The following is a 22298-nucleotide window of genomic DNA, read 5'->3' on the forward strand; positions in this document are numbered from 1 at the left end:
TGCTCAAGAAAAGTCAAGAATTGAAATGAAGATTGCCAGGAAGGACAAAGAGGTGGATTCTACAAGCAAATTTTATCTGGAAAAGTAAGGGGTGGGGGGGGAAGACTCTTCTCTCCCCTGCCCTCTGAAAAAGTTGTATTTTGAATCCTGTATTTCAGTATTGATTGTAAAGAAAGCGGAAAAACTTCTCATCATTTTGATGCTCAGCAATATAAAACCAGGAATAAGCAGAAATAAGCCAGATCGAATGCATCAGCTAACTTCATTCTCCTTTGTTTTTCTGTCAAAAGTATTTTCTTTGAAAGAACCTAGTCAAGTCTGGCCACTCCTCATCTAAAGTTTTATTTAAATTCAGTCAGAGTTTTTCAGTGTATATGTAAAATTGTTAGTTCTGTAACGTGGCTTTTGTTTCACTACATTTTAGGAGACGGATTATTAAAACAATTTTGTTTTTCAGTATGTCCTCCAACATGAAGTAGAATGATATAAAGCAAAAAGTAAACACTACTGTGAAGGACCTGAAACTCCAGTTCCTTGGAATGTGTCACAGGTAAACCTGAAGAATTCCTTAAGTATGTTTTTACACTCAGTCAGCTTGAAACTTTGCCATTTTTACTAGTGCTTATAAACTCGAGTTTTGGATGACTGCTTGACCTTTTGGAATAAGTTAAGATCAGCTGATGAATCACTGCTTATACTGTTTGCAGGAATGAAGGTACTGGTCTGTAACTGAGCATTGTGATGGCTGGTTCTCTGCGTGAAGGGCCTGAGCTTCCTCCATAGTATATGGAAAGAGTTAAGAATTCAGAAGAGCCCATATGATGATTGGGGACTTTCTGTTTTTGCCACGTGGAGATGATGAAGCAAGGCAGAGAGGTGTAACATCTAGCCATTTTGACCTAAGGCTGCAGGGAAGCAGACACAGTGCCAATGTGTTAACAGCTTTCAGGATATGAGAGATCCAGTTTAGAGGCTTTGAAGACATTTAACCTACTTAGCTCACCTACGAAAAGGATAATCTGATTACCAGCTTAAAGAGGTTTGTAAGCAACTACTGCCTCTATTTGTTGAAATTGTGAAAAGAATTAGTGTCTCTTATTTAGTAACAGAGAAAGAAACGTACACCGGCAACACTCCAGCTTGTGATTAGGATACCTGACTGCAAACAGAGAAAATCTGGCGTGATCCCTGCTTGTTTATGCAAAGGTCCTTTGCAAAACTTTCTTCAGAGAGATCACTCCTGCTGAGAGTAATCTAACTGGCAAAGCGTGCGTCTATGTTAGCATTTTAGTTTGGCTCAGAAATGAGCCAAATTGATTGCCCCGATGTACTGTGCTTTGGTTCATTTCATAGCGTCGTCTCAGAGCGTGGGACCTGGATTCCTCTGGGGTAAAATGGGACAGGAAGGTGTGCTCCAACCACTACGGCCAACCCGTGTGGTCAGACTAAAGCCATTCCGAAGTAAAACCCCTGAAGTGTGCATTGGTGCTGAGCATTTGACATCCACGCAACTTTTGCTCTACAAATGGGCTTCTTTTGGACTACTCTACTTGCTAACGTAGACACAGTATGTGCAAAGGCAGCAGAGTCAGCGTACACCTTGCTCAGTAACTTCCCTGGCCTCTCTTGGACAATGCTTACTAAATGTCTGCTCCTAGAATTCACACTAATTTGGCTTTTACGTTATTAAGAGATTGAGACCTTCCAGATCTTGGCAAAACTAAAAAAAAAAAAGGTGGTTTTTGCTATTCTGGCAGGGAACCCTCCTTGGGTAGAGAGGTATTCTTCAGTTCTGCCTGTATTATTTGCTAAAACACCATTCTTTAACTGAGTTAGATTATAAACCACTGTTTTCCCCTCCCCCATTTTCTTTATGGGCAGATTTAAACCTCATATATAACCTGTGATAGAGAAGAGATGAATGCACTTTACCCATATTCCATCTTTTCAGTTACATTAGAATTCTCTAGCGTTAAACATCGGTTGTAGTTAACCTCTAAATATAAAGCCAAGCAAATAAGGACAGGACTATTGAGGTGAAAAATCAAGATATTGAAGCTAACAAAAATGTGTAGCTCTAAAGTACAGCTACAATAAGCATTATACGTTGAATAAAACACTTCCTGAGGTTCATGCTAACAGTGGATGCAGTGACATTCTCTGTCTTCCAAAGGAAGTAATCAGACACACCTTACATTGTTAAATTAATCAGCACAGCCATAGATACAGAAAAGGATAAAATTAAGACCTGATGTAAGCAGCTGAAGCTCATGATAATGAGTTAGCTAGTTACAACAGTCATGTAAATATTATATTAGCAAATAGGTGTAATTTTGCTCAACTTAATCTTCCGTGCCTGTTTATAACGTACAAATGAGTACAACAAGAATATAGAGAAAATTGAATAGAATAAAATAAGCCAATAAATTAAGTGGGCATAGATTGCTACATTTCAACCTTCTTATCCACAATAAATAATAAGAAAAAGATTATTTCTAAAGGGTAGGAAAAGTTCTGATATTCTTTTCTTTAGGGAAACTGTAAAGACTACCATAACGTTAACAAAATTGAAATTAAAAGCTTCTCAGAAAGAAGAGAGCTGACAAATTAATACTTTCATGATTCCTTGAATCTCTGAAGTATCTTGATATATATAAATCAGTATCTCACTTTTCAAGATACATTCTGCACTCTCAGAAAGTGTCCTTAGCTCACTGGATATGAAGAGAGGTGCCCTGAGAACTGCCCACAGAACTGTCTGAACTTCCGACTGCTCATCACCCTGCCCAAAATTACCTGTAATCAGCTGGAATAGATCTGATACCATTAAATCAAGAACTGAAGCAGTGTAGATGTGATTCCTATTGAAATACAGCCTTTATGTCCAGACAGGTGCATCTGTCTGATCGTAAGGAATTTTGCAAATGTGTGACTTCCTTAAGAAAATGGTAATGCACCTTAAAAGATTTACAGATCTTAAGGGTATGCAGTGTCAAGGCTCACTAAGCTGGAAAACTGAAGTTAATCTACTGAGAGCTTACAGAGCAGAACTTTTATTTGTATCAGTCTCTCAAATGTATTTACTCTGTAGTATTTCTTGTCTGAATTAATACAAAATGCCCTACATCTTCCATTTCATTTTTAAATCACGTTTTCAGAGCTCTCTGTGTGGCTCTGCAAATGAATATTGAGTTTTCTAGTCCAGCAACAAGTTTTATTTGCATCATTTTACATACTTTGGACAACTGACACTTAGGAAGGATATCTTAGCTAGGCACCTTGACTGTAACGATTAAAGATTTAACTACTGCGTTTTTGGGACAGTGTGCTGTTTGGGTAGCTGCTGTAGAGGCACTTCCAGGTATGGCTTCATGTGGTTCCAGTTTTGCCACTCTTCCTGTTTAAATGTGCGTGACGACATCAGGAGATGATAGTCTAAACTGTAGTACCACTGGTAGCCTAACCAGCATCTCTCTTTTTTTCTTTTTCTTCCCCCTGCCGAAGCAAAGTGGTGCATTTTGATTTGTTTCCAAACATACTAAGAGAGGTCTGAGTAACTTAGATACCTTAGGGAGTAAAGCTAGCTGGGGGGGGAACCCTAGATCCATCTCCCACCTACTCATTACAACCCTTACTACTCTTAAGGTTAAAAGCAGAGACTGGCACTTCGCCCCCCTCCCCCCCCCCCCCTTTTTTTTCTGGCTAACAGAAGATCTCTAACGTCACCCCTTCAGATAAATGGTTATCTTTTCTGTTCACATCCTCACTAGACCAGTCATCCATAACTTCATCACACTGCAACGTATTTTACTCATGATTATCCTCAGAGGCTATTCAGAGGCCTGAAGCTAATGCTCAGGATGGTGGCTGGCATTAACAAATTTCAGCTAGCCCCGCTTAATACATTTGTCTCCTGTGTGCTAAAATACTGCACTGAAATTGCTTGACGTTTTTTTTAATTCAAGTCCTTTCTAATTTTGAACCTTTCAACCTAAACGAATCGTTACCTTTCTACTTTTTGTTGGCTTCAGGTCAGACATAAACGTCCAGCTGCTCCCTAGGATTCAGCTCCTACAAGCCGTGGGCCTGGCCACTGCCCCAGAAGCGCAGGAGTGGGGCCTGTGCCCTCTGCTGGTCTGTTGGACCGTGACTCTGCCACTGCGGAAGGCAAAAAGTGCATCTTCCATTTAGGAAAGAATCCAGAAGTCACGGTGAGGCAGTACGGAATGACAGTTTACTAGCTTTTAATTTTTGCTGCGGATTACGATTGAGACATTGAAACAAAATCAAGATACTCTCTATTGTATACTAATACTTAATTTTTATGTAAAGGATATGACTGATGAATTTCTACACTAACTCCTACGCAAAAACCCATAGGTGTTTCACTGGCTTAAACAATTTAATTGTTTTAACAAGCAAGAAATCTTAAATTAATTTTAAAAATGCTAAGTAGTTTCCTAAGGAAATAAAAAATGTTCCCAGCTAACATCAGGCTCATATCATAAAAGTTACAGTTTAACTTGCCTTGTAGCTGTTCTCCAAATACTCTGCTGCCCTTCCACCACCGTCAATTTCTTAGTGACAGCAGAAATCACTTCTCTGCTAGGGCACTACCACTGTGCGCAAAAAGTAAGTGAACTATATCTGAAACGTGGTTGTTAGAGTTATGGAATCAGAAACACAACTTTGCAACATGCCATTTGTGTAGGAAGGTATTTTTATGCTGTTTAGCTCAAGTCTAAGGGTAATTAAGTAATAATATAGAGACATTTAAGAAACAGTAAATAAAAAAGTAAAAAAAAACCCTACCTGAAACCTTTTTATTTCTACAGAGGTAAGTGTTGTCTAGTATAGGATATTCTGTTCTGGCATGGCTTTTAAAAAAGACTCTAGACTGATGTAGTTGCTGTTTAAAAAAAAAAAAAAAAGTTCATCTTATTTTCAAGGGTCAAGCCCGTAATTTGACCAGTAACTGCTAGCAATGGCAATGTACAATTTCATCAGCAGTTGCAAAGGAAAAGCTTTTGCTGTTGCAGTAATGCCGTGAGGTAGGGTTTTCAGCAGCATGGTATGCGGATGACAGAACAGATAAAATACCACAGAGAGTATAACTCGCATGCAATACTCAATGTTTTATCAGGGAGACATTAAGAATCTATCACTACCAATAAAAAAGCAGAAACAAAACCTAAGGCTGGCAATACCTTTAGTGGGAGTCTGCCTTCATACGCTGACCAGCTACAAAAATGGGCAATAGGTGTTCCTATTTTGGTCAGAGCAATGCTTGCTCACCTCTGGGCATCCTAAGCAAAAAGAAGGGTGTCAAATAGTGTCAGAAATAGAAAAATAATAGTGTGGGCACCCCAGAAACACAAGCAAAAACCCCACCGACTGCAGATTGACTTCTAGAATGGATTACATGAAACTATATTTAATTTACACATGATTATTTAAAATAAAGGGCATTATTTTCGTCAAGTCACTTGCCTTTGGAAGAGAATTGTTCATAATTTGATTTAGTTGAGTTTAATTCTGCAGGTTTCTCTTCTCATAAAGATATAATATGGGTTAACTGTTTCAATCTGGTTAATTCAGGTCAATACTCCTGAGCATGGCTTCATCGAAGCAGTTCTGCATTTCACACGGTTGTTTTGTATACAGCTCTATCTGGGTGAAGTATTTATAGAACTTACGTATACATTCTTTGTCACTGAATATTTCCGTTGGTAGTAGCTAAAACATATATTCATGTCTGACCAAGACTGACTGTTTTTACAAATGTTAAAAAAATCTTTTTTGAAATTTCCTTTTTTAATTATTCAGGAAGATATATTTTTCCCTTCCCGAAATACACGTGGAGTTGGAATAACCATATATTCCATATGTAGTTATGTTCCATAAACACTGTTTAAGGAAAGAGAGCAATGTCATCATACATATATATATAAGTACATATATATATATATGTACGATAGAACTCTGGGTCTGGGAAAGAATCAAGGACTCTTTCAAAACAGCAAAACAAAAACAGTTTTGAAGGGATTACATTCCTGGAATTATCTCTACACATAACTTATTTACGCCAGAAATTCCAGTGAACTGTAATACTAATGTCAGAAAGTGTTGCATGATAAGGACTTCAGGTGCTGCAGATAAAGGAATGCACTGAAAAACCTCTCGTCTTCCACTCCTCTAAAACTATCATTCACAGCTATGTAACCCTCCTGATCAGTGAGCACAAAATACATGTGGGTTCCAAAGCAGTTGACTTTATAACATTTGAATGATAAAAATCAGACTGGTTTGGTTTTGTTTCCTCTCCAAAAATTTTTTTAGAGTTCAAGAGAAGCCTCTTTGCTTGTTTTGTTTTATAAGCTTATTGTGGAAAAAGAAATGTTTAAAAAGCTGGCCATGTTTTTGAAAAAGGCAGCTGGATAAATGCCTTAATTTCCATTTTCTGTAAGTGCCAACTCTTCCTTAGCTCAAAATATCACTTCACTTAAACAAAGGAATTCACAAGGGATTTTCTAAAATTAACTACTCAATCATAAATCTTAAGTATTATCATAAGATTAACAACAAGGAACACATCTACTTGTAAAGCAGTGGAAATGATAGAATATGCATTTTTTCTGTCTTAACAACTACTATTTAAAAAAAAAAACAATCTACGACTGCATGTTTTTCAGGCTGTAGCTTGGCTGAACCCGAAGACAGGCACAAACGTCCTGAGCCTGGAAGATAGGATGAACCAGCGGCAGAGCAAGAAGGCCATGTTTCAGTGACTGAACCTTGGAGTGCAGTTTGGGTGGGTTTGGAATGCAGGACTCCGTTCTTCAGCTTAAACGCTTCCTTGAAGCATGGGACAATGTTTAACACAGGTAGGCTTCACCACCTTCCATCAGCATAACTTCACCTGATAAACTGCTAATTGGTTGTATTCTGTTCAGTCTCAATTAATGGTAATATAATTTGTATATTTGTTAAAACCTGGAAAGCTTTTCTTTGTACGGTTCTACCATACACGCCACACCAGCGTCTCAGATGTTTTTTATCACGTTACTTGTGGGGACATCTGTACAGGACTGGTCAGCTGCACTACTGACCCTCATCACTAACGGTACTGGGAAAAGGGAAATTGTAGTATTAGAACATCAATTATAGAATCACAGAATCGTTAAGGTTGGAAAAGACCCTTGAGATCATAGAGTCCAACCGTTAACCTATCACTGCCAAGCCCACCACTAAACCACATCCTCGAGCACCCGTCTGCCCTTTTTTTAAACACCCCCAGGGATGGGGACTCAGCCCCTGCCCTGGGCAGCCTGGGCCAGGGCCTGACAGCCCTTTGGGGGAAGAATTCTTCCTAATATCCAACCCAAACCTGCCCTGGCGCAGCTTGAGGCCGTTCCCTCTCGTCCCATCGCTTGTTCCTGGGGAGAAGAGACCGACCCCCCCGGCTCCAGCCTCCTTTGAGGCAGTTGCAGAGAGCGATGAGGGCTCCCCTCAGCCTCCTCTTCTCCAGGCTGAGCCCCCCCAGCTCCCCCAGCCGCTCCTCCCCAGCCTTGGGCTCCAGCCCCTGCCCCAGCCTCGCTGCCCTGCTCTGGCCACGCTCCAGCCCCTCCATGGCCGCCTTGGGGTGAGGGGCCCAGCGCTGAGCACAGCATTCGAGGGGCGGCCTCACCAGTGCCCAGCGCAGGGGCACCATCGCCTCCCTGCTCCTGCTGGCCACACCATTCCTGATACCAGCCAGGATGCCGTTGGCCCTCTTGGCCACCTGGGCACACTGCTGGCTCCTGTTCAGCCGGCTGTTGACCACCACCCCCAGGCCCTTTCCCGCCTGGTTGCTGTGCCCCAAGCGCAGGACCCGGCGCTTACGTCTGCTGTAAGAGAGGGAAAAGAATTCAAACTCTGACATGTGGGAGAGCATCCGAGATACCGGTACCTCAGCAGGTCCCCCGGCAGGGGAGGTGTGCCAGACGCGGTGTGTGCTGCCTGTCACAAGGGCGCTCCTGCCGTCACCTGCCGCTGGTGACATCAGCCACTGCGCTGCTGAGAAAGTAACGACAAAACAACGCCCCATACGCCTCCCGCTTACTCGTGTTTTACTGTTTGGCGGAAGAGTTTTCATAAACGTATTTTGTGAGCTTTTAAAGAGTCAGACGATACAACAAGTTCCCGGGTCCATCAATACTCATCCCAGGCGCTTGCGCACCGGACCGGCGGGAGCATGCGCAATAACCCCTGCGCCGGAGCGGAAGGAGCGGGGTGACGTCACTAAGAGCGAGTCTGCCTACGTCCGGCTACTTCCGGGAGAACCAATGGGAGACTGAAAGGTCCGCAGCGCCGGACTGCCCGGAGCGGCGTCTCCCAGTGACGGCAGCTGACGGGGCTCGCTCGTGTCGCTGACGTTGTCTGTTCAAGCAGTTTACGCAGGGCGACAGAGAGGCCGAGGGGCGGGCGGCGCTCTGCGGCCGGCTGGGAGGAAAAAGGAGCGGGGGGCGGGGTCTAGGCAGCCAGCCAATCAGCAGCAAAGGGTGTCAGAGCCGCCACCAATCAGAAGCGCCGGTTTCCAAAACAAGGGTGACGAGCCAATGGGAAAGCCTGTAGCCCTTGCGCTCCGGCCAATCGAGTCAGGCCGTGCCCGTGGCCTCCCAGCAGCAGGGGGCGCGCTGGGCGGCGCTGCCGAGGGCGGAGCGGGGGGGGGGGGGCGGCGCCCTTGTTGTCGTCGTTGTCGCCGTCGTTGTCGCCGCCGCTGTCGCGCGCCCGGCCGGTTGGCTCCGCCTTCCGCGGCGCTGCGCTCCCCGGGCCTGAGGAGCAGGTAGGGGCTGCGCGGGGCGGGGGGGAACCGCGCTCCGCGTCCCCCGCCCGCGGCGGGCCCTCTCCGCCTGAGGAAGGGGCTCCCGGCCGCGGGCGGCGCCGCCTGGCTTGGCCCGCTCCCTTGCCGCCCCGTTCGGCGGGGCGAGCCGCTCCCGCCCCTCCCCGCGCCGCGGGTGCCGGCCGCTCCTCGGCCGAGGGTGGGGCCGCGCCGCCGCGGGGGCCGCCGCCTCGCCCCGCCCGGGGGAGCGGCGCGGAGCGGCCCTCCCGCCGCGTGTGCCTGCCCGGCGCCGTTACGGCCCTTGTCGGTTCCGCTGGGGAAGTTGGCCGGGCCGGGCGTCCCCGGGGAGGGCTTTCCGTCGGGGGCCGGTTGGCGCGAACAAAGGCGGCGGCGGGCGCCGCCGAGGGGCTCAGGGTGGCGACGGCGGGCGCGGGGCCGGCTCAGCCCCGGCCTGGCCCGGGCCCGGCGGCTTCGCTCCGCGGGGCGGGCGGGTTTTGCCGCCGCCGCTCTCCAGGAAAACCGGCGTTTCCAGAGCTCTCCTGTTGCTTCGTGACTGGAACAAAACCGCGGCGTTTGAGGGGAAAAGCGGAGAGCGAAGCGCTGACAGCGGCCGGGCCGGTGCCTCCCGGGCCGCCCCGTTTGGCGCCCGAGGAGTTTTTCGGGCGTTCGGCGCTGAGAAGTGCGGGCTGTAACTTGTGCTCTTCTTCATCCGACTAAAGCAAAAAACAACGCCCGCTTTGCGTTTGATTTGTCGAGACGGTCCTCTCGGTTAGGCAGCACTGTTGTTGTTTGTTACAGAAAGTCGTAACTGTATTACAGGAAGCGTAAACAACAAAAAATCCCCAAAGACTGTCAATTGCAGTCATCAAAATCGATTACCAAAGCTTCTCTTGGTGTAAATTCTCTTGATAAATCTGGATTTATTGATAAGATGCTCCTCTTTGGATCTGTTCTTTACTGAAATGTCTAAGGGAGCCATAAACCGAAGTCTTCCAGCACCGCTCCTTAATTTCCTAGGGAAATGAAACAACTTTACAAAGGGTCTTTGTTCTCTCCTGTTTCTTTCATGGATTTAAAAAAATGCAGGAAAGCTATGAAAACAGAAAACAAACCTTGAACAGTATCTTATTACTTTGTGGGTAGGGAACGAGTGGGAGGAGATGCAAGTAAATACTTAAGGTAAATAAAGAATGTGGAACATATAGGTGTTAAACTGTTGCTGTATATTCTGTTTCATTTGTTTTATTTAGATATTTCATTTTGACAACGGTCAAGTTTGTTTATCTTTACAGAAATAAAAACTGAAACTGAGTTATGTCTGTGTTAAGTGGCTTTTTCAGCTGACATAACAGAACTGTGGGATTGTGACCCGAAGGATTAGACGAAGCAGAGGAATTAACTCAAAACTACTGAAATGCATGTAACGTACTGCTTTCCCTGTTTCCCCCCCCCGTATGTTACATGTTTGAAATGTCTTATGTAGTGGCCCAGTGATGCACGAGCATGAATATTAAATCTTTTGTGCCTTTGCTATGTGAGGAAGATCTTTCTGAAAACGTTTTGTATTAAGATTTCTGTTTTCCCTTCCTCACCTTTATGCCAGTCCGAGGCTGTTGAGCAGTTTACAATCTCTAAGGCGTGTTTTAATTTGTACTGTAAGTTTATTATCTGCAATTATTCGTTTGAGCTGTTAGATGGTTAGGATGCGCAGTAAAGTTGCTTTGAGAAGCCTGCTTTGGGTCAGGCTTGTTCTGTGCTGGGCAGGTGCTTGGCGTCCAGTTTGATCCTTGGCTGGGTTGGAACTGGGGGTAATGGGGATGTTTTTGTCAGTGACCTCTCTGTAGGACGCGGGTAGGTATGGCTGCATGTGTGCTGCTTCCTTTTCTCACTTGTCGCTGCTGAGGTAGGGGCCTGCTTTCTCGTGCCCCTGAGGTGGGAATTGCACGTATATATAGCTCCTTGGATCCAGAGGCCTGAACACTTTATGCTTGTTGCTGCTGTTAGTGGGGTAGGAGGCAGCAGCAGAGATGGGCTTTTGCTGCTTCTAGGTGAAAGGGATTTGTACTGCCTGCCTTTTAGTCGTATGTTCACTCTTCTGTTTCAGTCTTCCCCATTCTCTTTGCAGTATTCCCTTTATTCTGGGACCCAGGGTGTAACTTCTCTCTTCTGGAGTACGGTTTTCCTATATGGAAACGCTGGTGAAGTGTTCACATTTTCATTGTATACACAGACTTCTGGTTTCACGACTTACGACTGCCGATCAAAGTTTTGACATATGATGGTGTAGATGATGGGTTAATTTTTGACTGAGTTGATTTAATATTTTGAGTTTGTTACCTTCCCTCCTGCCTGTGTCATAAAGAGGGGGAGAAGGCCGATGCTGAAGGGGGTCTCTTTGCTCCGTGCGATTTTCACTAGACTTGCGCCCCAGTCAAGGTTCATAATTCAGCCGAAGCAGTGAGGCTGGTAGAGATCTATCAGCAGCAATCACAATAAAATTTTCAATGTGCTTTGTACCATACAAAGATCTAATTTGAGATTCCTGTAGCCCAGTAATTGCATTAATAGTGAACTCAGTGATGCATGGCAAGAGGATATGCTTCGGTACCTTAAAAGAACACATCTATACGCTGCACTTAGTTTTTAAGTTTTAGCTCTGTGGAGAAGGAAGTGCAGTGAGGACCGCTGACTTTCAGTTGTTTTCAGCATTGTAAATGCTGAAAAATTGTAAAACCTGAAGGTACAGACAATGCTTATTTGAAGTATTTATAATAGCTGGAACCATTAATGTCAATAATGAACAATAACAGAATTATTTGGTTGGTTGAAGGTCATTAATTCCCAGTGGTAGTAGTTCTGGTCCCCAAATAATGTTATGCGTTTTTCCTCTGTTCTCCATTAATCTCTAAATAAACCGTCTGCACAACTGTACGCAGCAGGAGAAAGGATTAGTCCTGCCCAGTTCCCCGTCCTTCGGGACTGAATTTTCAACTGGGGGAACTTGTGTGCACGGCAAACTGCAGATACTTGCTCCCTGGATTTGCAGTTTAGAAATGGAAAGGCTAGACTGTCCCAAGTTCTAAGCAGCGTGACCTTCCTTTTCAGAATAACCAAGGCCTGTATTCTTCTACAGAAAAACTTGATTTTCTGCGTTCTGTATGAATTTATTGACTTACATGCCAAAGATCAATTTTGCTTTGCAAGATAGTCTAGCAGTCGTGTTCAAAGCCCTTGTGCCTGAAGAATTATCCTAATACCTTAAATATTGTAAATGTCTTTTAAAACTTACCTTGAATGCCTCAGAAGTGCCAAAATGTAGAAAACAAGAAAATTATCTTTCCCTGTGCTGGAAGGAAAGCAAATTAAGTGGCTTCGTATAAGAGAAAAGTGTAGGTAGGTATTCCTGTCTGCCAGAGCTGGCACAGACTTGTTTTCCTCCGTATCTCCTATTTGTATAACTGGACCAGCATGTATCAGAAAAGGTGACGCTGGCTACTGGCAGCGTACTTTCTGTCACTTGGCTTCGGCTTTTGTGAAATGTGGTGAGTTGAAGCCTGTGATAAAGATAAAACAGTATAAATTGTTCTTTAACTTGTTTGGGTTTAGGCAGCTTTTTTTGCTTTACTAGATCTGGTAAATTGAGCTTGTATTGGTCATGTAGCAGCAGTTGTAGAAATACAATATTTAAGGTAACAGTCAGCTCTGCCTGTGACCTTAATTACTGATATGTTAGTCTGCTTTTTTTTTTTCTTCAGATCCCATACTATTTTTTTCCTTTCCTTCAGCTTGTCTCTTTCAGTGAATTGTACAAAGACTAAAGCAACAGTATAGGCTTTGCTTTTTTAGTAATAGTTAAAAGCAACATTTAAACTTCTTTATTGTATGTACATATGTATATTTGTTTTAAATTCTGTCCCTGCAGATGGAGGAGAAAAGCTGTTGCTAAATAGGTGGGTGTTTTTAAACTTTGGAAGTGGATGGATGACATTAAAAGCCAAGACGTGACTTTTATTTGCCTTGTATGAGTCTTACGTGTTTCTGTTGTTCACGAGGATCTAAGAATAATTTGGATGGGAGAGATGCTGTTAGAGCTGCTATCTGAAACAATTTTAAATCCTCTGCAAAATCATTAAATATTGGGGCAATGTGACTGTCAAAGCATGTTAAGGAAAGATAATTTTTGCCTGAACATCTTATGGATGCAGATGAGTAAGTAGGAAAAAAATAGAAAACTGCTTTGAATAATAGATTACACCACTCACATATGTTCATCGCTTGCTAGCTATTCTTCTGTCTGTGATGCCAGTTTGTAACATTTCCATTAACTTTATTGCTATGGAGAAATTGGATCTGCACATCCTCAAGTTTCAATCTATCATTTATTCTTTAATATTTATGCTAGAGGTGATAAATGCAATTGTTACTGTGTTGGACTTTTTTCATCTCTTTGCAAGTTGTTGGTGTGGAGTTTTTTAAAATTAGTAAAGCTGATCTTAATACTTGCCCGGATCTTGACATATGCAAGAGTCTTGTGTTGGCAAGGCATTATTTCATCAGTTGTTAATTCAGGGGACTGAAATATGTTTTACATAGCTTATTTTTGTGGGAAAGCATATGCTGATATTGCTGCTGCCTTTGGTTCGTGTGAGAATTTCTTACTCGTACTAGCCTTCGTTTGAATTCTAAAACCTAAACCATGCATGAGTAAATAAAAAGTATCCGGATTCCCAATAAATTTCCTTTTGGCATTTATATTTAGATTTCTCCATAGATATGCTATTGTTATTCATTAAAACATTTCTCTTATAATAAAAGCCTTTCATATATATACGCCAGAAGCACAGTATGTATTACTGACTTGCGGAAGAAAAGAGGATGCATAAAAGAACATGAAAAACAGTTACAAAAGGTGTTTGTGGTTATTTCCTCTCTGGAGAGTAGATTACTGAGTGCTATTTATATACCTAAACAAGCAATATCTGAACAATTCATGCCAGTGAACTGTTGTAGCTGTCCATGATATTTATCTACAGACTGATTCTTATTTTTATTTTTTTTTTAAAGCTTGCTAATATTAGAGGTCACGGTAGGAAGTGAGGTGAAATGGAGACCTTGGAGTGCTTCCATTACTTTGCTTAGTGACCTTAGGAAAATTACTCAGTTTCTTAGGCTCGTTTGAGGAATGTGTTACAACAGGGCTAACTCCTAATGACTTGAAATAGTGTAGACTTCATATGTTTAAGGTGCTTTGGAAACGTTTGTAAACATTATTAGAGCTGAAAGCTCTTCAGATTGTTTCATTATTCCAGATCATTTCGAGAAAGTAGGATATCTTATCCAGTCGGTTTCTCATCTCAGTTGGGGTTTTGTTGAGTTTGCTGGGGGTTATTTTGTTTTTTATTTTACTTTGTTTTCATTCTTTCATCATTGATGTGAAATGGTAAGCTGGCACAAAATACTGGCTTTTTTTAGCTTAGTTTCAAGACTAACAGAAATGTACTGCATGCAGTTCCTGTTTTTTTTTTAAACTATAAATTCCTACAAAAAGTAGTTTTCTTCATAAAAATATATATTTCCCCAAGCTAAAAGCCTTTTCCTGAATTTCAGTGTTTTCAGAATGAAACTTTGTTCTATTGATCTGTTTTTGTAAAAATAAGTTGTGTTCTTGTATTGCAGTTAGTCACAACCGCATGCAGCTGTGAAACTGTACTTTAAATAACCTTCTCTTGAGGGTTATACAGATCGTTTTAGCCTATTTAACGTGAATATTTGTAAATCCAGTAAATGAAAGACATGAGTTAAAAAAAAAATAATCACCGATTCAGGCTACTTAAATTGGATTTAAATGTCAAGTTGATGATGTGGAATGACGTTAAAGTTTTTCAAATTAAGTAGGTAGTCTTTGCTACTGGTAAAGTTTCCAAGATTCTCACCTTGGTCAACATGGTGGATGTTATTAAAGCAGTAGTATTTTGCTTCTAATTAATCCTTAGTGGTTGGGTGGTGATGAGAGACTCTAGAATTGGACTTAACGGTAGTTTTCTAATCAGTTTGGGTTTTATTAATAAATATACCAGAGTTTTATTTCTACTTCAACAAACAAAGAAAAAAAGTATAAAGCTGTCCAAGGGGGACAACGTGGGACCTCAGCTTGGTTTAGCAGTAACGCATGCAAGCTGCGCTGGCAGTTTGATTTAGTTTCGCTAAGATGACTCTGCGTGGTCTAGAATAAGCAAGTGGAAAACCAAAGATGAAGTAGAAATGGGAAGAAAGGTTTCTTGTAGAAGCGTTGTGTGACTGGGCACTGACGGGGGGGTGCTGGTGCTGACCCGGGGCTTCTGCCTCTATCGCTGTCGGCACTGCCGTGTTTGTCTGGTTTCTGCAGAGGGTGTTCTCTGAAGCTGTGGTGCGGTGTCATCTTTGTACGATGGGCGTAGTGTTGATGCGAGATCGGATCCTTCTGGTCCAAATGCAAACTGGATATCTATATTAACAGCCGTTTATCTTTCTTCCTTTTTGAGGAGTGGCATATCCGAAAAGTGGATGTTCAGGATAACATGTCCAATGTGTCGGAAGAGAGAAGCACTAGACAACAGGACATTAAGAAAGGACTCCAGTTTATAGAGTATGATTTTGTGTTTTTATTCTTGTATGCTTATACACGTGTATATATGAGATGGATAGCTCTGGGAAAGTCCTTTTAATATAGCACCAGCGGAGGAAGGAGGACGACCTGTGTTTCTTCTCAGAATATTTGCTAACATGAACGTGGAAATGTAGAGCGGCCTTAAAGACAAGACAGAACCCCTCTTTGTTCCCAAACAGAGCAGATTGAAGGTGGGAGGGTATTCCTCTTCTGCCTCTGAGAAAAATCAGCATTGAATTTTTTCGGTGCGTGGAAAATGTTGATAGCCTGAAAATCCACCTCATACTTACGGACAGCTACACCTAAGACTAGGTTGCTACTGAAAGGGATAGGTTTGCTCACCGCTACCTAAGTGTTTCAACTCTCTGGAGCTAAAGTTTAACCTAATGAATAATCATCTTAGTAGTTAATTTTCATTTGGATCAATGCCAAATTCTTCTACAGAAGATCCTAGCTAGCTTAAAATCATTGTGAAGTTTCACACTAGTTCACTGCTCGCATAAGGCATTCTTTAAAAAAAAAAAAAAGAAAAGAGAAAGCTGCCCTTTTAAAAATTATTTAGAAACAGATTCTCGGATAACCTATATGGGAAGTGAAAGGGTTCCTATTTTTCTTCTTGAAAAGTCAGAAGTAAATATCTCTGTTCTGTGCCAGAGAAAAATCTCTGTTGTGTGTCATACAAAAGAACTCTTAAAATTCCTGTAGTGTCATTGGTATGACTTAATTAAAATTGATGTTTTCTTTTGACGGATAATTTGTCATTTTCTAATACTTACAAGAAGATTGCAGTTCTCCTCATGTATAATCTGTTTCTCCACTGTGGAGGAGAGGAAGGAAATTGTTTTTAAACAAACAACGTTGAGGTTTTAAACTCAAAAGCATTCAAAACCTTAAAACATTTTGAACAGCAGAGTTAAGACTGGCTATGTAACTTTAAATGAAAATGAGTCATTAGTAATAAGAAAACACACAGCTGTTTAATCAAAACTAATCTGCAGCACTCCCGCCTTCTTCAGTGCAGGCAATAGACAATATTTAGAGATTTGCCTGTTGCAGCAAGTGAGACTGCTTTTAGTAAGAACCAGTATTCTCCAATGTGGTTGTCTTTTAAGCAGTATTTATAATAAGTAAGTTTTGTAATTTCTTTTTCTAGATCTACTTTGCCCTATCCAGGGACGCAAGAACAGTATGAGGTAATGAAATGACTTTTGCATTTCCAGAAGGGTTTTTAACATGGGCCTATCTTATTATATTTATTCTTGGTTTTAATCATCATTTAAGTAATGGTATAGTATGAAGGGCAATTTACAATGTCTCAGTATTGGAACTGGAGGACTACTTACATTGGGATACAGGTATTCAGACAGTTGGATGCCCGGAATTCACTCCTACAGCAGTTCAGATTAACTCTTTCTCTACTGGTGCTAGGGATGAATTTGGGGCATTCATTGGATAAAACAACGTGCTATTCTGAGTAAAGTTTAGAGTAGCACAGCAAAAGTGCTATTTATGTGACCTCAGTCACATAAATCTTTGTAACGTATTTTGTTTCTGTATGTGTTATTATTTTGCATAATTTTTGACTTATATTTTCAGACTCATCTTTTTACAATTTTTATCCAATGGTAGGTGGTTTCATTGAATTTGAGGACATATTAGATAAAAATTCAATCGTTCACATTTTAGATGAAAAAAAATCTTTTGCTCTGCAAAAGCAGCCTTTGTGTACTGCTGGTTTGCCAGTTGCTATGGCTGCTGCTTGCTAAAAGAATGTAGGGAACATATACATATATATTTATATATATATGTATGTCTTTTTTAACTTACAAAAGTAATTCTTTTATCAGTAGTTCAGCCTGTCTTATATTTACGTGTCTTGTGGTGTTGAATATTAGAGATTGTATTGGAGAAATGTCAGAAGAAAAATACTAATATAGACAAAAGTTTTGCATTGCATTTTGATTCTGTGAAGTTACAAGTATAAATTTTGTATTTAAAAATGTATTTGAAAGATGGAAGATAAACAACAAATACTGCTGTTGATGAGTGTTTCTTTTCTTTGTTCCAGTTATTTATACGAGAGCTTGTTAGAAATCTTTTTAATGAAGGGAATGATGTATATCGAGAAGGTGATTGGAGAGGATCACTGAGTCACTATACAGAAGCTATAAATATAGCTGATTATGCTAATTCTGAAGAAATCCATGTTTCTGATGATATTTTAGAGAAGCTGCATGTGAACAGGATAGCATGTTTTTCAAATATGGTAAGCTTCTGTTTAAACAGTATGATTTCTCAAGAACAATGCGTTAACAGAGTATGAAGACATGGAAAGTTTCCTAGTGAGTGAAAAGCTCTTGGTGGTGGTTTGAGAGTTGGCATGTTTCAAATCGTCATCATTTTGGCATATTCTTTAATCTCTTCTTTTTACAAGTGTAATCCTCAAGATATTTTTAGTTACTAATACTGGAATATTAACATAAAAGAGTCACGCTAGGCTTGGAAGTTGATGGAACAGTATTTTTATCCATTTATACTGCTGATTGCACCTGAGTCTGCTGCTTCCTCTGTGGAATACGATGGCTCTTGTGAAAGACTTAAATGGTCTTCATAACTATTATTGGATTTTATATGAATGATGGCCCTGCTTCTTTTTAGTTGCGTAGGGTGGTGGTGACTTAGCAAAACTCGTACATGCAGTGTGCAGTGGCCTTGGTGAATGTTTTATAGTGTTTCAATACCTTCATCTAATACAGTTTAAATTTGGTATTTCGATGATAATAGTTTTGATTAGTACCTTTTTAAATTTTTTTCTCCTCGTAGGGATTGCATGAAAAAGTTTTGGAAGACTGTGAGGTAGCATTAAGACTGAATGAAAACAATTTCAGAGCTCTCTATCGGAAAGCAAAAGCTTTGAATGAACTAGGAAGGTATAAGAAGGCATATGATGCGGTAGCAAAATGTTCTCTTGCTGTGCCGCAGGTAGGTAAATTATATATTGATGATTATTTTTAAAGATTTAATACAGCAAGTATGTATTTACACCAAGACCACAGAAGTTTTTTTGGTTGGTTTGGGTTTTTTTTAATGCAGTAAAATATTTTTTATTCCTCTAAGAATTATCTTTTGTTATGAAAGTGAAGTCTGATAGCAGAGATTACAGTCCCCAAGCTCGGTTTGTTGTGTTAACTTTCAGCAAAAGAAATAGTCAATTTGCAGTGGGGGTCAAGTGCCATAAACATTTGCAATAACCACTGGAACCACTGAATTAATTGTTTAAAATTCTCTACAGTCAGAAGTGTATTCACACCATAAGAGAAAAAGCACCCGTAACTATAACATACAATATTGATTCTTTTGATAACTGTATTTTAGCTTTCCAAGCGTTTAGTAAGATTCTTACGTGTGCGTTGTCTTCCATCTGAATCACTTACTATGCACCTCTAATCTTAGGCTACATTAGCAAGCAGTGTGTGGTCTAATAGGAGAGGATCTGTAGACTGAAATGCTCTGATTTCCATGGTTGGTTGTGGTTTTTTGTTCTGTTTTGTTTTTTTTTTTTTTTTTAAAAAGAGTTGGAGTGCATCAAGTGCCCTCCTGGAGCGCTTTCAATTTAGTTTCATCCAGAATGGATCTAATTTGGCTGAGAGACTTCATAATGCAAACTAAAATGCAGTGAGAGGATGATGAAGAGATTCCCTTCAGAAATGCAGTCCTGATTTGAACTAAAATGCTGATGGAAACTTTACATGCTTTGCTCAAAATAGACTGATCACAGGACAGAATACCAAGTTGCATTTTTTCACCTTTCTACATGGAAACTACAGTGAAATGGCTGGACAAGCTGTTGAGCATAGGTTTACCTCTTGATACAGAGAAGGCTTCAGCTGTCTTTCCAAAGACACAGCAGTTTATCCGAACGTGTAACTTTGGACTTTGGATCCTCACTTTGCACCTCTAGATCAGAATGTTTTCACTTAAGGTTTATATGCCTTTATATAAATTCTAGAAATAGCTTTTTCCAGCTGTAGGGCAGGTTCTGAAAAATAAATCTTAAAATAATTTAAATGGATAGTTATTACAACTATAGGACAGAGGGAAATATGACCAGATTTTTAACTCAACTTTTCTAGTTGTATGATGCAATTACTGCCAAAATATGGAGTTCTCATTAAATATTCAGCAGTGTTATGTAATAGCTGACATTATGGTAATCAGAAATGTGGCCCTTAATTTGTGTAAAAACAAAACAACAAAAACCCCCCATACCTGCAAAACCCAAATACACTCCCCAAATAAACAAACAAAAGATACCCACCCACAAAACCCCCCACTTCTCTGAACTTCTCTGGTTTTGGAAAGATCTTTACATTATTTCAAATTCAAATAAATGGCAGAGAAGGATACTGTCTATTTTCTGGCTTTTTTTAAAAATTGCAAATATCGAAGTAATTTTGCTTGCGGGTAGCTGTATTTTTTTTGAGCGTTAGCTTGCAGTCCCATATGTTTGTGAAAGAATGAAGATGCATTATGAGATGTTCTGCATAGAGGGATCTTGGAGAATATAGACTGAGATGTAAACAGATGTCTTGACTAGATGACAATGCGTGTAAATTATGAAATTTTATTTGTCTTTTAGGATGAAAGTGTGATTAAGCTTACCCAAGAACTAGCTCAAAAACTAGGGTTAAAAATAAGGAAAGCATATGTAAGAGCAAAGGTAAGAATTTATTTTAACATTTTACATTGAGGTTTCCCTCTCTTGATACCAATTTTGTATTTAATGAAGCTATCTTTTCATTGCAGCCTCCCTCCTCAAATTCAGTTTCTAGTGATCTATCAACTCAGGTAAGGTTTTACATGTTCCAAGTGCAAGCTGACTTTAAACTACAGGGAATAATCGTTTCATAATTCCATGATGATGAAGTGAAAATTATGCAATTGACATTTTATAGAAGATGCTGTTACTTGGGACTTTAGAGTTCTGTTGATTTTTGTGTTCAGTTTTGCTATATATTTATGGCAGACTAGGACATAAGATTATCATTCAAGTTATCTTTGTAGAATTAATGTTAGCTAAAACATTAAATCCAGTGCAGTGAATATATTTACTTTCAATGTCTTGAGGCAAGGGCATAGTTAATGTGCTTATTTATTTATTTTATTTTGTTGAAAATTATCAAAGTGAAGGGTGCTGGGATAAAACCCCTTTTAATTTATGCATTTGTCCAAATTCGACCTTCACTAGCAGCTGAACTTGCATTTATCTTGCTATTTGTAATGTGTCTAATAGCAGTAATGAAGAGGAGTTCATCTTTCTCTTACAGATTTTTTTACAGGAATGTAGACAGTTTAGCTGTAAATAAATGAGGAAATGTAGGAACAGCTCATTTAAAACACTGTTTAGACTCTTTCGTTCCCTGAAGTATCACTCTCACTTTTGTTGGTTGGTTGCAGGTTTTTAGCGATACCGTGAGTGGATTTCAGTCTGCAAAAGGATGCTTTACCTAAAAAATTATTTGACCTTTAAATTCCACTAGACTTCATAAATTTCAAATTTCATAAAACCTAAATTTGAGGACTTACATTCTTAGTCTGTAAATATGTATTTGAAAATTTTTAATGGTTTGTGTGCAAAGTGCTGAGAGGTATTTTTTTCTCACTTACAGAATTCTTCTTCTGTAGAAGATATTGAGTTAGGTGAGTCTTGTTGCGTTACAATATTAACGCTAGGAAGCTAGATACGCCATGCATATCTAGTTGTATTTGTTATGAAATTTCTTAAGAAAATTCATCTTGCCATTTGAAAGATCTACGGTAAAAAGTCTGATCTGTTTATCTCCACGACTACATATTTAAGTGGCTGAGCAAATTTACTTTCGGTCTCCTCAACTTGCTGTGATTGTAACTGCTGCTATAGGGATTGTCTCATACCGTTCTCTTTAACTTGGAAAAATAGGGAGGGGAGAATATGCCAAAGATTCGGTAAAGGATCAGGTCTGTAACTTTTGCTGTCTTTTTTAGTTTGAGTAATATATAAACACTGAGGTATAAGTACACATGAATTGGAAGTTAGTGGAAGCTGAAAACATTTAACGTGGTTTTACTGAAACATTCTTCATGTTTCTCCACTCCCTCACCCCCCACGTTGCCAGGGTAAACATTACGCAAAATATTTTTACATCTTTGAACAAAAGTTCCAGTCATTCCCCTCTTACTGTTTCAGATTTATCTGACCAGAAGCAAGAGATGGTTTCTGCTGCTGCTTCATCAAACTTTGTTTCTGAAGTGTCTAAAGTGTCATCAGTACCTGTACCTTCTTTGTCTTCTGTTATGCCTCTTCAAGTGGAAAAGGTTTCTTTGCCTTCTGCGGTGTTGGCAAATGGAGGGAATGTTTCTTTCTCTATGCCAGAAGCATGCTTAGATTGTGGAGATGGAGATATAATTATTGGGGAAGAACTTGATGAATTACTTGATTCTGTGCCTGATCCAGATGAAAGTGTAATGGTAAGACTTTTTTGTTTGTTTTCTTTCTCAAAAGACTGTTCTTATGAGTGGGATCTTGTATTTTTATCAAGCGGGCTACTAGTGAAATGCGAGTTAACTTTCCTAGTTACACTGAGCTGTATTTGTGCGTGGTCAGGTTGATTTTCTCAGGTGCAGATTCTTGCAAATGTGGCTGTAAAGACACCAGGACCCAGCAAAGCTCCAAGGACGATTATATTGGTTTTGTGTGTTGGAAAACCTGAGTGAGGTTGCTGGGGGAGAGATGCTACTTCAGAAATACTGCTGTACTACTACCAGTACTGCCACAAGGGGAGGGATGCTACT

At 40.5% G+C, this 22298-nt stretch overlaps 1 protein-coding gene and 1 long non-coding RNA gene across 5 annotated transcripts in view; one reads left to right on the forward strand and one right to left on the reverse strand.

Annotated features, from left to right (window-relative positions):
• Window positions 1-1578: 1578 nt before the first annotated feature.
• Window positions 1579-8706, reverse strand: LOC148051999 (uncharacterized). The gene is made up of 6 exons (XR_015698739.1): window positions 7949-8706; window positions 5208-5306; window positions 4813-4909; window positions 4528-4619; window positions 4008-4158; window positions 1579-3495 (listed from the first exon to the last, which is right to left on the reverse strand). It is a non-coding gene; the product is annotated as an uncharacterized LOC148051999 (long non-coding RNA).
• The window catches only part of ZC3H7A (zinc finger CCCH-type containing 7A), a 30558-nt gene continuing 16935 nt past the window's right edge, over window positions 8676-22298 (forward strand). For 2 of the 4 annotated variants that reach the window (XR_015698728.1, XM_087731463.1), the window contains exons 1-8: window positions 15343-15446; window positions 16621-16660; window positions 17536-17733; window positions 18291-18449; window positions 20107-20187; window positions 20274-20315; window positions 21137-21167; window positions 21694-21974. Coding sequence is in view for 3 of the 4 variants with exons in the window: in XM_087731463.1 (XP_087587589.1) it covers window positions 15379-15446; window positions 16621-16660; window positions 17536-17733; window positions 18291-18449; window positions 20107-20187; window positions 20274-20315; window positions 21137-21167; window positions 21694-21974 (900 nt within the window). In the remaining variant the exon portion in view is untranslated. Of the gene's footprint in view, window positions 8825-15342; window positions 15447-16620; window positions 16661-17535; window positions 17734-18290; window positions 18450-19148; window positions 19450-20106; window positions 20188-20273; window positions 20316-21136; window positions 21168-21693; window positions 21975-22298 lie in introns of those variants that run through there. The other 2 variants (XM_087731462.1, XM_087731464.1) reach the window with 2 other exon arrangements.

Source organism: Nipponia nippon, unplaced genomic scaffold (assembly GCF_047370975.1).
Source record: "Nipponia nippon isolate SJK-2023a ecotype South Korea unplaced genomic scaffold, ASM4737097v1 scaffold_5, whole genome shotgun sequence".
Classification (NCBI taxonomy): Eukaryota; Metazoa; Chordata; class Aves; order Pelecaniformes; family Threskiornithidae; genus Nipponia; species Nipponia nippon.